This window comes from Nycticebus coucang, chromosome 7 (genome assembly GCF_027406575.1).
Source record: "Nycticebus coucang isolate mNycCou1 chromosome 7, mNycCou1.pri, whole genome shotgun sequence".
NCBI classification, from domain to species: Eukaryota; Metazoa; Chordata; class Mammalia; order Primates; family Lorisidae; genus Nycticebus; species Nycticebus coucang.
Genome location: NC_069786.1, coordinates 35,375,362 through 35,391,755, shown reverse-complemented (window position 1 = coordinate 35,391,755; position 16,394 = coordinate 35,375,362). Strand labels below are relative to the sequence as shown.

The 16,394-nt window shown below is 34.3% G+C and overlaps 1 protein-coding gene across 1 annotated transcript in view; it reads left to right on the top strand.

Moving 5' to 3' along the window:
* Nucleotides 1-16,394, top strand: part of LRP1B (LDL receptor related protein 1B) — a 2,318,354-nt gene that overhangs the window by 990,112 nt on the left and 1,311,848 nt on the right. The window contains exons 4-5 of the mRNA XM_053597274.1: nt 7,406-7,525; nt 12,311-12,439. Of these exons, the coding sequence (XP_053453249.1) occupies nt 7,406-7,525; nt 12,311-12,439 (249 nt within the window). The remainder of the gene's footprint in view (nt 1-7,405; nt 7,526-12,310; nt 12,440-16,394) is intronic.

The window sequence follows — 16,394 nt, the reverse complement described above, 5'->3', positions numbered from 1 at the left end:
GGTTTATTCCAATTCCCCGGTGATTTTCCCTATCTGTTTTTTATTCCCCTGTTCCTATCTGACCTAAGTTTTATCTATGGAACTATGATTTTTGCTTTAATTAATTATCACAAAAAAATATTCATTGTTTTTGACAATGCCCTTAGGCTTGAACTTTTCTGTCCTGTGATACAAATGAAGTTAGTCTGCTTGGGGAAAGCAGCCTAGCTCTCTGTTCTTCAAGCATGCATTTTCCAGAGCAAAACATCTGCATCACTGCTGTGGAGTGGGGGACTGGGGCAGTGACCCATTTTTCAGAGTATGACACCTCTAATTTATTGATGGGATGCTGAGTTTCAGTGTTTGCCTTTGGTCTTGGCATGACACCTCTAATTTATTGATGGGATGCTGAGTTTCAGTGTTTGCCTTTGGTCTTGGCATATCTCTCTTGGCATAGAATCTATACCTATGAATGATCTGGATGAGGGCAATTTAATCACACTTTTCTTGGTCTATGCCTGTGACGAAAATTCTACCCTGTAAGTATGTTCTCTTGTTTTTTAATTTGATATCCATGTATTTTTGCTGAGCTTAGTTCTAGTTCAGTTTCTACAGAGAGTAATTATTCAGTGTTCTTTTTTTTCTTTCTTTTTTTTTTTTATTAAATCATAGCTGTGTACATTAATGCAATCATGGGGCACCATACACTGGTTTTATATACTATTTGACAGATTTTCATCATACTGGTTAACATAGCCTTCCTCGCATTTTCTTAGTTATTGTGTTAAGACATTTATATTCTACATTTAGTAAGTTTCACATGTACCCTTGTAAGATGCACCATAGGTGTAATCCCACCAATCACCCTCCCTCCCTCCCGTCCCTCTCCCCCTTCCCCATATTCTTAGGTTATAACTGGGTTATAGCTTTCATATGAAAGCCATAAATTAGTTTCATAGTAGGGCTGAGTACATTGGATACTTTTGCTTCCATTCTTGAGATACTTTACTGAGAAGAATATGTTCCAGCTCCATCCATGTAAATATCCAAGAGGTAAAGTCTCCATCTTTCTTTAAGGCTGCATAATATTCCATGGTATACATATACCACAATTTATTAATCCTTTTGTGGATCAATGAGCACTTGGGCTTTTCTATGACTTAGCAATTATGAATTGGGCTGCAATAAACATTCTGGTACAAATATCTTTGTTATAATGTGATTTTTGGTCTTTTGGGTATATACCTCGTAGAGGAATTATAGGATTAACAAAGGTTAATAAGGAAATCCAACTTTCCTTCCAAAAAGTTCTCAGTTTACATCCATACTCCACCACACTTCTGCTAGTCTCAGGAATATTAAGTACCTATAATTTCTGAGGCTTTGCAATGTTTTGGTTTTGTATTGACTTGCTTCTTGGCTTTCTTCCAAGGGATTTCTATGTTGCACAACTTAATTGAGTGCCATTCATATCAAAGTTTATTTTAATAGTATCCCTTTGAGAAGTGCAGGGCACAGTCTAAGTGGTTGAAATGCAGCATCATCCTGCCTCTCATTATCTTCAACTTCTGGCTTAGATTTTACTTTCTTTATATTCTAAATAGCTAAGTAATTCAGTCAGACAATACTCATTTGTTGCTTTTTTGCTTCTAAATTTTTGTTAATATACTTTGCTCCAGTTTCTAGACCCATTATCCTTGTAGGTTTGAACCTTTTTATAATTGCCATTTCACTGAGATTTTTGTAAATTATACAGATGCAGAATTGTGTTCAATTGCTATGCTTCACCAAATATGCTAATTTTTGTAGTCTTTAGGAATTGTTTTTCTTTGTAATATCCCTGGGATTTAGGACACGTTTCTACCAATATACTCTAGTATATGATTTAGGAAATGTATGAATAAATCATGCTGACCTGCCCCAGAGAGAAAACAGAGTAAAGAAAGGTGATTAGAAGTTGCCAAACAGATTCCAACAATTTCAAGTTATTATTATTGAAGTTTTTTTAGTTTTTTAGTTTTGTTTATATAAATAGCTTTAAACTGAAGAACCACTATTTGTCATATAGTATGTGTAGCTATCAGACAAACTGTGGTGTAATCACTATGCTGCCACTTTTATGACCTATAATTGAGCAATTTTCATTGATTATGTATTGGACGTAGTGGGACAGTGAGAACATAGCAGTATTATTTTATTTGTATTCTTCCAGGTTTTGTTTCTCCCTGAGAAGAAGTTAAAACTTTTAGAAATACACAAGATGTCTGAGATATTATTTTACATAAGGGATATTTCATTCAATTTTAATAATAAATTCCTGCTTGAATTTGGCTTGTACAAAAATGCCTTTTAACCAACAACTATAATCATAATCAGAAAAAAAGTGTTTTCTTTCCTAACATAGCACATTAAAAAACAAGTAGCTCACTCACTTTTTGTACTTGGAGAATGAAAAGCTGATACAGCTATTTAACATTCCAGACCATCCTTCTTGTCAGTAGGACATATGCTTGACATATTTAGAATGCTGATAATTTGTGTCACATCATTCATCCTCACCTCTATTTCCTTGGCCTAGTAGAATGCAGTGTGAGCTGGCTTGCAGAGATTAGGCTGCTGCTTATGACTGTTAACATGGATTTCTTCAGAATCCTTTGCTTAATGTTAGACTACTTACTGGCCTCAATTTTTCAGTGTACTTTTATTTAAAAAGACATAGCACTAAGGCAATACTTTTTTCTTTCTTTCTTTTTTAATTTTAATATTATGGTATAATTTAAATACAGTAAAATTCACTCTTCTAAATGTACAGTTCTCTAAGTTTTGATAAATTTGTATAGTTGTCCAACCAATACCATCATCAAAGTGTACAATAGGACTATTATCCCAAAATATCCCCTGTGTACTTCTGTAGTCAACCCATTTTTAGTCTACCAGTTTTGAGTGGTCACTGACTTGTTTTTTATCTCAATGGTTTTACCTTTTCCAGCATATTACAAAATGGAATCATCAAGTGTTTAATATTTTGAGTCTTGATTCTTTTAAGTAGCACAACCTATTTGATAATAGTCTATATTGTTTATAAGTGGTAGTTCTCCCTTCTGATTGTTGAGTGGTATTCCACTGTATGAATGTATCTTAGTTCATCCATTTCACAAGTGATGGACACTGGGTTGTTTCATGTTTTGGCTTATTATGGATATATTTGCTGTGAACATTCACATGCAGATTTTGTGTAAATATAGACTATCATTTTATTTGGGCATACCTGGGATTCCTGTGCTACTTTATAAATTGTTTTTTCAAAGCGGTTGTAACCCTTTGCCATCCTAGGACCAATATATCAGTCTTCCAGCAACTCTGCCCATTGGTATTATTAGCTGCTAATTGTGTTTCTCTTTTTAGCTATTTTAATAAGTATATTTTTTATTTTATTTTTTTATTAAATCATAGCTGTGTACATTGATATGATCATGGGGCATCATTCACTAGCTTCACAGACCGTTTATTTTAATAAGTATATAGTAGTATGTGATATAGCATTCACTTTTGTTCTCATTGCTTCACTGAAATGCTTTTTTTTTTATTTGTTTGTGTTTTGTTTTTTTTTTTTTTTTGAGACAGAGTCTCACTTTATTGCCCACAGTAGAGTGCTGTGGCATCACACAGCTTACAGCAACCTCCAGCTTAGGCGATTCTCTTGCCTCAGCCTCCCGAGTAGCTGGGACTACAGGCACTCACCGCAATGCCGGCTATATTTTTTTTTTTGCAGTTTGGCCAAGGCTGGGTTTGAACCCACCACCCTCAGTATATGGGGCTGGCGCCTTACTCACTGAGTCACAGACGCCACCCTGAAATGCTTTTTAAAGGCCTGAGTTGATCCTATTAGGAAATACAGTACATTTTCATCTATGCATATTTCTCAAAGAATTTAACATTGATTTCCCTGCTTACTTCTATCAGCTGTTCTTCTTCCTTAGGGTTTTGTGAAGTTTTCTGCGTTTTCTACTTATGTATGTTATTATTACACAGTTTCCTTTGTTGATAGCAGATAGATAGATTCAAATCCGTTTTAGACTGATGCTATCATAATCAAACAAAATGTGACCACTTAATACCTAACTTTAAGAGGTAAAGGAACTGTCTTTGAGATTTAGATTAATTCAATGGACTGGAAATAATACCTAGTGTTAATCCTCATCCTAAAGTTTGGCTGTTTTATTTATTGATTGATTCGGTACAAAAAGTTTAAACCATTTCCTGTATTTATAGCATACTACTGAGCCTAAGGTAACATGGTAAAAAAAAGAACATGCTTTAGTTCTCCCTGTTCCCACATTATAGGGTAGAAATAAGAAAAATTATTAAAAATATGAGCTTTTTAGTCAGACTGACCTTGTTCTGAATGCCAAATATATCATATATTTTGCTCTATAATCTTGGGCTAGTTATCAACTATCACTTGCCTTCTGTATAATACATAGATTATAATAATATCTACATTGTAGACTGTTGTGAGGTTTCAAAGAGTTTGCATATTTAAAGAAATTTTTTAAAATAGGCTCTTAATTTACAGCTGTACATCCTAATAGGGGAAACCAAACTTCAAATAACTACCATAGTATAAGGCAAAAGTACCATAATTTTCAAAGAATCATTTATTCCATTTATTCCATACTTTTTAAAGTATATTTTTACAGATCTAATCAATGGTCTTTGTATATTATATAACTATTAGCATTTATATTAGCAAGTAATTAGCATTAACTCAATATGTAAGCCTATAAATCAGATATAGTTGATTTCTACATTGTTAGAATTTATATAAAGGAAACCAAAACTGTTCTAGGTATTTCAAGAAAAAAGAAATTTATTATAACATATTAGTGATTATTGGAGCAGTGAAAATTAGAGTTTGAGGAAGTCACAGCCACTTTCATGGTATAGTTCTGCAGTTATGTTCTAGATAGAGAGAAAACCTAGACATGTAGACAAAGGGAAATAGACTGAGGTTTTGTCCCTGTGGCACTTCAACCTTAGGAGGAGAGAAAGAAAAAGAGTCTGTGATATAGGGGGAAAGCCAAGAATGCAGTGCCCTGGAAGCAAAGTGATGAATATGTATCAGACGTAAGTAGTTATCAACTGTGTCAAATGTTGATAGGTTGAGTAGATGAAAAGATCATTGGATTTATCAACATAGAGGTAGCTGGAGACAGTTACATGAGCATTTTTTTGTGGCGCTATGGATAAAAGTTTGATGGAGTGGGTCTAAAGTAGAAACAGGGAAGAAGAGATACAAGGGTTGTAAATTTTTCCAAGTTTTGTTATAAACAGAAATAAAGGAATTGAGCAACAGTGAGCAATCGGCAGAGATGAGGTCAAGATTTTTTGTTTTTAAGTTGAGGAAAAACAGGTGCATATTTGATAGTGAGAATGTCCTAGTACCGGCATCAGAAAACTTTTTTGTGGTAAGCTACAATAAATATTTTAGGCTTTTTTTGGTCATAGCAATCCTGAAATAGTGTGAAAGAAGCCTTAGAAATAAGTAAATAAAGAGCATGACTGTGTTTCAACAAATCTTCATTTATAAAAACAGACAAGGACCCTAGTTTGTCTACTCTGCCCTAATATAAATTGGGAAAAAATGGTGATTAGAAGAGAAAGTAGAATACACCTGAAGTGATATCCCTGAGTTAGTGAAGAAGATGGGATCTGTGTACAGGAGTTAGGGGGACAGCTTTGATTATGAGCTCAACTAAGTTTAAAAACCAAAAGTAATGGGTAGAGGAAAACCAAGAATGGGTAGAGATAGGTACCCTGTTTCCCCGAAAATATGACAGTGCCTTATTTTAAGGTGTGCTCCCAAAGATGTGCTAGGTCTTATTTTCAGGGGACGTCTTATCTTTCCTGTAAGTAGGTCTTATTTTTGGAGGATGTCTTATTTTCGGGGAAACGGGGTAGATATGGAATATATAAATCTGGAAAATCTCTTATGATTGCTTTAACTTTCTCAAAGAAGTAGGAAGCAAGATCATAGCATGTGAGTGAATATTAAGGATATTTGGCATTTTAAGGAGAGAAGATGTTTAAAATGTATAAGTATTGAAAAATAACTGAGTTAAGGAAATACTACAGATAATTACATTTTTAGTAAAATACCTTGTACTGAGTTTGGAATGTTCTTTCTTCACTTTAGACTTTTAATTTATTTTTTATTATAACTTAATATATTTTTGTGAAGAACCAGGTAAACTTGTGGAAATATTAACATATTTTGAATTATATAATGTTAGTCTTCAAAATCCTTTTCTCTCTGGGGAAAATGGAGAAAACAACATTATTACAATCCATTAAAAACCCTATTTTCGAACAGTCGTGCATTCTTTTTTTTTTCTTTTTTTTTCAGTCGTGCATTCTATCTAAATCTGTAGTATTTATCTACTTTAGCAAATCTTATCCCTGTTGGAAATTGTTTTTGCACTGCTCCTGTCAATTCATCTCTATTCATGCTTTTATCATATTGAATCCTAATTTACTCTGAGGGTTTGCTAACTTTGCTTCAATGATGTGTTTGCCTTGAAAGAATTCAGATTTAATGAAATATATTTATGTAAAGAATTTTTCTAAAATTTCTCCACCAATGAAAAATAAATGGAATACTATTCAGCTATTAAATAAAAATGGAGACCTTACATCCTTCGTATTAACCTGGATGGAAGTGTAAGACATTATTCTTAGTAAAGCATCACAAGAATGGAGAAGCATGAATCCTATGTACTCAATTTTGATATGAGGACAATTAATGACAATTAAGGTTATGGAGGGGAGGAAAAGCAGAAAGAGGGACGGAGGGAGGGAGTGGGGCCTTGGTGTGAGTCACACTTCATGGGGGCAAGACATGATTGCAAGAGGGACTTTACCTAACAATTGCAATCAATGTAACCTGGCTTATTGTACCCTCAATGAATCCCTAACAATAAAAAAAAAAATGAAATGCACTATATTTACATTGATTCCTATGAAGGTTACACATGAATCAGTACATAAATCAAAGCAAGTCCTCAAAAGATAAAAAATCAATTGATATGTCAGATTGGAAAGACATAGGTAGTGAAATCAACCACTGAGATGATATTTTTCCTCTTGTAATAATTTAATTTATCAGTTGTTGAAATGTTTTGGTGACTTTGAACATAGTAATAAGCTAAAAAATGGAGACCAAACAGAGTGATCCTAAATTTTATTAACAATACTTCAGCAAATGCAAACCAACATCATTTCAGAGGGAATAGATATTTTTTTCTTCTCTAGACTAATCACATAACCTCTTCTGGAGGCCCTAATAAACATAAATATTATCTAAATTTAAACAATAAACATATGTACTTAGTCAAATATAGATAATATGCTTATATTTCCTCTACAGAATTGATATCCAGTTGCCAGCAGTTGAATTGTCAGTATAAATGTGCTATGGTCAGAAACAGTTCAAGATGTTACTGTGAGGATGGATTTGAAATAAAAGAAGATAGGAGAAGCTGTAAAGGTAAGAATTACATGGAACTCTATTCTATTTGTTTTTATATAGAGGTTTCATTGACAGAAATTTAATAATGTATCTGTGAGCACCAACCATGCGTGCCTCACACAGCATTTAGGTTAACTTTTATTTTGCTTCCTGATATTTAAACATTGGCATTCCCTCCAAAACATAAACATTACACATAAAAATTCATGCCAATCAATTTGCAATTTGTTTTATAATAATTTCAAAAGTGGGAAATCTCAGCAATGGGAAATATTTTGGTGAACCACTAACACATTTGATTTAATTATTTTAACTTCCTAAATGTTTTATGGCTGCTATAGCTATAGTCTAGTAGACATGTTATTAAATAAGTTAGGTTACAAATGTACTAATTATGTAAAGTTCTTTATAATTTTGGCACTGGTAATTCTAGCAGCTGGCATTTTACCAATAGCAAAAGAAATGTACATAAATACTGATTTTTTCCCGTATCCTCATTCTTGCATTTGTGAGTGGTTCACAACAAATGTTTACCCTCCAAAATGACTCCCCTCTGCCATAGTGAACAATTCTAGGTCAGCCAGCCATCTTATTGACTATATATGTAGAATACCTGTCCACAACACTTATAAGTCCACAATGCATATAGGTATTACTTTATATGGTAGTTAGAATCAATCTGTCTCTATATTTCTAATACATAATATATAATCTCCGTGTGTGTGTGTGTGTGTGTGTGTGTGTGTGTGTGTGTGTGTGTGTGTGGTATATTTGGGGACTACTTGCAATGCTATAACCACTAAAATATAGAATATTTTCGAAGGAAATTAGTGATTTGATGCCAGGGATGTTCAACCTTTTGGCTTACCTGTGCCCCATTGGAAAGGAAAGAGTTGCCTTGGTCCACACATTAAATACACCATCACTAACGAAAGCTGATGAGCAGAAAAAGTCTTTGCTTAATTTTCATAATATCCACCATCACAGATAAGCAAACAACTCCTCACATTACTCATGGGCCACATGTTGGAAACACCTGCATCTTCACTCTAATAGTATCATTTTTACCTTAACATAGAATCTTAAATTTGAGAGAGTTCTTAGAATATTTTTCAAATTCCTAATGACAAAAAAATGAGAAAATAAAGTCACTGAGAAGTTAATTGACTTGTTTAAGTTCATCATCTTCTCAGAAATAGAATTGGGACAAAACACATGTCTTCAGAGCCCACTTACTCTTATCCTAAAGAGGCTCATTGACTTTTCAGGTACATCCAGGACTTGAATTTCAGTTTGATGCTTGTTTGTTTTGTGCATTAAACAAATGTTATACCAACATTTTTTATTAAATGTTTGTCAGACCCAAAGGCTGCATAAGCTGACTATAGGGATACAAAACTGGCATATTAATTTAACTCATGTCACTTTAAACCAACATTGAAAAATCAGAAAATTACACACAAAAGTTCAGATATTGTGGAAAAATCAGGGCAACACTAGAACCCTCATGATATAGGGTTATATAGCCAGATATAAATTTTGCCAGCCATGAGTGATGCTTTGACCATGCATGAAATCTCCAATTCCAAACATCCTTTGTCATTCATGCATCTTAGGCTTAGATACCTATACTGCATCCTTTTCTCATTTGCTACACTGACTCCTCCATAAATTAGTACTTAGAGTTCCTTTGCAAGGGTAGAACTGAATTGAGCGCTTGGACTGCTGAATGTCTTGATCAAGTGCATAAAAACAATCAGTTACTTCTATTGAATGTTAGTAAAGAATTGTACAGCAATCATTTGAAAATCACCAATGGAGAAAGAATAGCTCTTTTGGTTTCTCTATATTCCCTGTTAGCCAGCTCTGAACATCTTTTAGGCTATCCTGAAATTGTATTTCCAGGTATTTCTCTGTTTTTAAAGGAGGAAAGAGCATTTCAAATAATGATTTGTCTATTCCTTTGTGGTGCATTCTTCCGAGTAGAAAGGAGAAAACTCATTGATTCTATTGCTCTCCTGGATAGCATAATCATATCAGAAAGACTGAAATAGAATCCAATAATATTAAAGTTGAAAAATATCTGTGAAAATAGTTAAGATTGATTACTGCCACCAGGGGCTGGATTTACCACAAATACAAGACACAATTTCTTAAAGGATTACTACAGACTTAGTTCCAAACACAAATTTTTTCTTTCTTTCTTTTTTTTTTTTTTAAAAGCTCCAGAAGTACTTACTTTAGATAAGCCATCCATGACTTCCAGCTATTATAAGATTATGAAGAAATGGAGAATAGCACAAATTAATGCCATACCAATGCATATTTTCTCAATTTAAATGGTCCCTTATGCTACTCAACTATCTTTTTTATTTTCCTTTAATAAACTTTTTTCTTAGCTTGGGTTTTCCCAGAAGCCAAATTTAAAATGAGGATTCAAGTGAAAGTTCCTATTTATTTGTTGTTGTTATTTTAAGTTTTATTGGCATCACATTTTTGGAAGAGATAGAAGAGGAAGCAACCAATAGTTTGCACGATTAAACCAGCTGCGAGAAGATAGGCTAAAGCTTAGGTTGTAGCAAAACTCCTGGGCATGAGAGACATCTGAGGAATAAAGCACCGTGTGCTGAAGGTGTTATTATCTCTCCCAAAACTCTGACCTGTCTTTAGTCCTGGCAGAGCCTCTCACTGGAGAAAGGGATATGCCAGAATTTCTTTCTGCAGTAGGCCCGCCCTCTTGGAGATTCAAAGAATGAACCCATGGACTACAGAGATCAGTGATAAGATAAGATTTAAGAATATAGAAATGAATAGAAAAGGAAGGGTATCAGAGGCTCTGGCTGAGGGGAAGACCCAAATGGGAAATCTCCTCTGGAGTCTTTAATCTGAGAATTTTACACTGTTTTGGGAATTACACTTGGTCAAGACATGACAGACTACAATGTTGGTTAGTGAGTTAATGAGTGTATTAACAGATAAACGCAGTTCGTCCATTCCAGAAAAAAGTAATAGGAGGTCCACTCTAAAAGGGGCCTAGCGTACACCAAATCCTGGAAAAACTGCTTTTCTCCTGTCTTACTTGTATCCAGAGAGTGCAGTTTGGAGAGGAAAAGTCTGTTTGTTTAGACCTAGGAAATGGGGGTCCTTATCCAGGCCTGAGCAGGGGAAACCCTGTGTCAGGGAGAATTGGAAGAGCCCTCAGGTACAGATGAAGATCCCTACAGTTGTGGAATCACACAGAAAAGATCTGATGGATATGAACACAGTATCTGCTAGAGCATACTCACTACTTTGTTTCCATCATAACTAGAACATACTCTTATAAGAAAATGAATAATATCATAATTATACTTCCATAGACTTCTCTCACTTAAGGGCAGGAACCATATTTTATCAATTTTGTTCTCTGCTAGGATAAGTATTGTGCTTGCTACATAGGACAGACTAAACACACATTTGTCTAAATAATAACTATTGACAGGATGTCTTTTTATTTACCTGGTCAGTTAAGAATCATTAAGTACTATCTATTAGTGAAGATTTGAACCAAATGCTAGAGCAGTGTTTTTCAAGCACACTTGAACCTATAGTTAAACTTCCACAGCAAACTTAAATTATGTTGATCAAAAAAAGAAAAAGAAAAAGAAAAAATATATGCTTACTGTGTTTTGAATTTCTTTCAAAAATAATGTAATTAGTGAACTACAAAATTTTCCTGGCATATCTAAGATCCACTCATGGCACACTGGTTTAGAGGAAGAAAATAGAGAGAATGGAAAGAAAGAAGGAGCAGAAGGACCACAAATATTAAAATAAAATTTAATCAAGACAAAGTTTCTGTTTTTAACAAATGCTTAGTAGTTTCCTCTTCTTAAGTTAGTGAAAATAATTCGTATAGCTTGTCTCAAACTCTTATTTAATCTGTTGATTGAAAACTATGTTATCAGGTTAATTTTTTGTTAAAATAGTGAAAAATCACTGTCATACACACTGGAATTATTCACCAAACATGAATTGGAGTGCATTTTGTATTTTGCAAAAATATCCAAGAACTTCAAGTCTGACTATCACAAATGCAAATAAATCTTCTTTTAAATAAATTATTTGATATTAAGTGTGATGTTTTATCTCTGTAAATATTAATAGTGATTTTATCTTTAGTGAGTGTGAATTTGAAAAGACTTATTGTGGTATATGTACACCATGGAATATTATGCAGCCTTAAAAATATAGAGACTTTACCTCTTTCATGTTTACATGGATGGAGCTGGAACATATTCTTCTTAGCAAAGTATCTCAAGAATGGAAGAAAAAGTATCCAATGTACTCAGTCCTACATATGAAACTTTTCATATGAAAGCTATAACCCAATTATAGCCTAAGAATATGGGGAAAGGGGATAGGGAGGGGAGGGGAGGATGGGTAGAGGGAGGGTGATTGGTGGGATCACATCTATGGTGTGTCTTACAAGGGTATGTGTGAAATTTACTAAATGTAGAATGTAAGTGTCTTAACACAATAACTAAGAAAATGCTGTGAAGGCTATGTTAACTTGTTTTATGAAAATATTTCAAATTATTATAAAACCAGCACCTTGTACCCCACGATTGCATTAATGTACGCAGCTATAATTTAATAAAAAAGAAAAGAAAAGGAAAGACTTACTGGAATTAGATTTTACTTTTTTTTAAAATAAATAAACAATAATATATTTCCAGAGTTTGTAAAAACAAATTTCTTCCAAGAGAAAAAGAAATGCCAATGAACCGAGCTGCTTAGAAATGATATCAACTTTTCTTTTAGATCAAGATGAATGTGCCATTTATGGAACGTGCAGCCAGACCTGTGTAAATACCCATGGATCCTTTGCTTGCAGTTGTGTGGAAGGCTACCTACTGCAGCCAGACAACAGGTCTTGCAAGGCCAAAAATGGTAAGTTATGATCCTTTTTTTTCTTCTAGAATTTTTTGTTTACTTTTTCCCATTTCTTGTCATTAGAGGTATTGCATAGCAATATGAAAATTTGAAGAGAAAGATTTTCCGTCATTTTGCTGTGCTGATCTGTAGTTAGAAATCTGGGGCAGTCCATTCAGTTGCCACTGATCATTATGAAAGTCCTTCTATTACAGGGAGTTTCTAATTAGCAAAAACATGTTCAAAATAAATGGATTTATTGATTTGAATTAGCTAGCTCTCTCCTGGACTATTGTAATAGACTTCTAACTAGATTCTGTGAGCTTCTAGTTTGCCTCCAAAATTCATACTCCATGTAATAAAATGGCCTGCTAAAACATAAACCAGACCATGTTGTTCTTTTGTTTAAAATCTCTGGGTAACGTTCATACACCCTAAAAATGAAATCTGAACTCCTCGCAGGAGCTATAAGGGCCTAGTTGTCTGGTACCATTTACCTTTCCAATCTTACCTTCCACTGTTCTCTTAGCATCGATGCCAGCACATTGGTTTCCTTATTCCACCATGTTGCTGCTTTATTCATCTGAAACGCTTTTTCCTTATTTTCACATGAATGTCTCCTTTTTATCATTTTAAGCTCAACCTTAATGTCAACATCAGAATGGCCATCCCTATCCATCCTATTTAATGGTATATACCCTTTATATTGTATGTTTTTTCTCAGTTTTATGTATACCTACTCTACCACTATATGGTTTCCTGGTTTTATTTTCTTTTTAGTGCTACCACTTGAAATGGACCCATTTATTTATCTTATTATGTGATTTTCCCAGGATAATGTATGCTTTATGATAGTACAAAACTTGTCATATTTATTTACTCAGTACTGACCATTGAAAAAGGTCTCCAGGCTTCAGAAAGAACTGTATAAAAATATCAAGGCCAAGTGATGCAACAGGAAGCTATAAGTAGACCCAAAAAGGACATCCTATAAAGACCATACAAGATAATAGATGGATAACATTTACTGGAAAAGTAGCCCTTTCTTCATATGAAGGCAGAGAGAGGCAGAATCAATTGGCTGGGAAGTAGCTTATAAAGGTGTCGAACTAGTTTAGCAAATAGCAATATTATGATTTCTTCTCAACTATTCACCCCAAAGCTTTCCTGAGGGGTGGGTCTTATTTTCAAGACAGTTGACAGTAATTAAGTAAATTAATGCAACTTAATTGGTAATTCCTCCTTCATAATATAATTCTCAAGCCCATGTGAAATTTATATACCTTAAGAGCATTAAAAAAAAAAAATAACTGCACCAAAGGGAAGGATTTTAGACATTAATCCAGATAGGTGAGGTGATTAACCTTAGGCAGGAGGCATTTTCATTCTTATTAATTCATGTAATGCAGACAGATTCTTTTCTACACTTAGTAAGATTGACCCTGACTGCTGAAATATATAATCAATTATTTCAGAATTCAGAAGAACTTCAAAAGTAATCTAGTCCAACTCTTTACTTGATACTGTTTAAGTCAAAATATTTCTTTAAAAAAAATCTGCAACATATATTTTTTAAAGTAACTCTAATTGAAATATGTACACTTCAATAGTTCTACATAAGAGGAGATATAGCAGAATACAAATGTCATGAAGAAGCATTCATGACTTTGGAATGGAGAATGCATTAAAATCTTGTAATTTTTCCAATTAAATGTTAATTTAAAAAAATAGTTAAAATAACCATTTCTAGGTACCCAGTACTATTTCTTGTATATTTTCACATTTTTCTGAGAATAGTTATAACTATGACTTGTCAGATGTGAAAATGAAGGGTTTTCTTAAAATTTTTCTTGCTTGTGAGTGATTTAGACTGATTTTGATATAGAAACATGCGTTGAATGTGGACACCTGTTACTAAAAGCAGGCTCACATAGATCCTATAAAGTAACAGTGAAGGGTTTAACTTAGTAGTTAGCAATTTTACTCCTGATAAAGTCAAGCTCAGTGGAATATAATGTTCAGTGTTCTGACCACTAACTGAAGGCACTTATCTCACTCTCCCAAACCACTTGGGCTCTGCTGAGTGCACTGAAGCAACAACAAAATAAAGAGCACTTGGCTCATCACACAGAGCCAGAGCATCATATGGTGCCCTGAGACAGGGTAAGTCTTTGTCATGGAGCAACCAGAGCAGTGAGAAAACAGACCCCATTAAAAACTACAGGATTCTACTGTATCACAATTTATATTTTGCTGTTCATTGATTTGGTGAGCAAAAAACAAAACCAAAAAAGTGTAGAAAGTTTCATGAGGCAATGGAACTCTTAGTTGTAGGAACGGGAATCAGAATCCTTGTATAATCCAAGGATGTATACCCTTAGTCAGCACTAGGTAGGAAATGTTTTGTACCACTTGCTGTTGTCTTTGCTACAATTCTTTGAAAAAAAGAGAGGGAGATACAACAAAATAAAACTCTCCACAACTCCTACTTTAAAACTCTTAGAACAATGTACCATCTATTAACATAGTTTAAAATTTTCTTTAGAAAGGGGAGGATTCACCTATAGTTTGCTGCCAGGGCAGACTCTGCTTGCGGGGAGAATAGGCAGGTGCCTGTATCATGGGGAAGAAGTATCTGGTACAGAGAATCATCTTCTTATCAGCTACTCAGTAATGCCTGGCATTCACTTATTAAAATGTTATTCTCCAGGTTAACCCAAAAGATGTAACGGTCTCCATCTTTTAGTGGAACACATTCTTCTTAGTAAATCATCATAAGAATGGAGAAGCAATAATCCAATGTACTCAATTTTAATATGAAGGCAGTACATAAGCTAATACAAGGGGGTGTGTAGGGGAATGAGGGATGGGGAGAGGGAGGAAAGAGGGGGATGGGGGATCACGGTGTATGGAACACCACTTGGGAGCTGGACACAATTATAAGATGGACTTTACCTAACAACTGCAATCAGTGTAACCTAATTCTTTGTAACCTCAATAAATCCCAAACAACCTCCTCAGTACTACTGTGAGACCAATTTAGAATCACTTACACTTGCGTATGAAGAATTAAACACAACTATAGCCTAGGATGAAGGAGGGAAGGGGAGGGTGAAGGGAGGAGAGGGGGGTGGGTTGATAGAGGGAGGGTTAGTAGGGGGACCACACCTATTGAGCACATTGCAAGTGCAAGTTGGATCTATCAGGTGTAGAACACAAATGTCTTAATGCTGTATTTGGGTAAATGAGGTGAAAGCTATGTTGATTAGTAGGATGTAAGCACTCCAATTTGTACAAATAATCAACACATCGAATCCCATAATAGCATAAATGTATTTATGGTTTATGTACAAATGACTTAATAAAAAAATTAATAAAAAATAAAAAAATAAATCCCAAACAATAAAAATAAAGTTTTGAAAAAACAAAACAATAACAACAAAATGTTATTCTCATGATCTTCTTAAAAGGACTCCATACTAAAATGTAAAGTATTTTCAGGAAGAGGAACATACTAAGTCTTTAGTAACCGTTCTGATATGGGAGTAAGTCAGATGTTTCAATAGATTATCTGGCAATAAAAATGGCTTCTTGCAAAATGACTACCATGAGAAGATTTGCCCTGTAGGTCTTCTACTATTTTTTGGCAGTCCAAAGGTCTAATTCCTGCATAATTTATTATCTCATTGTGCAGTTAACTGTAAACAATATTAAATGACATAACAGTGCATGGAAGGTTATTGGCCGGAGATGAGCCTAGTAGACCAGCACCAGCATAGTAACGCAGAGTTCATTACTGTGTCAAATGAAATCATATACACTGTAGTAAGTAGCAAGTGTCAAGAAAGTAGTAGCTCAGTGGCTGGAGTGTTTGCAAGCACAGAGTGTGAGCTTGGTAAATGTTTGTTGAATGCTTTTAGCAATTTCTTGAAAATGCAGGAAGAAGAATGAGGGTACTGGGAAGTTGAAGATC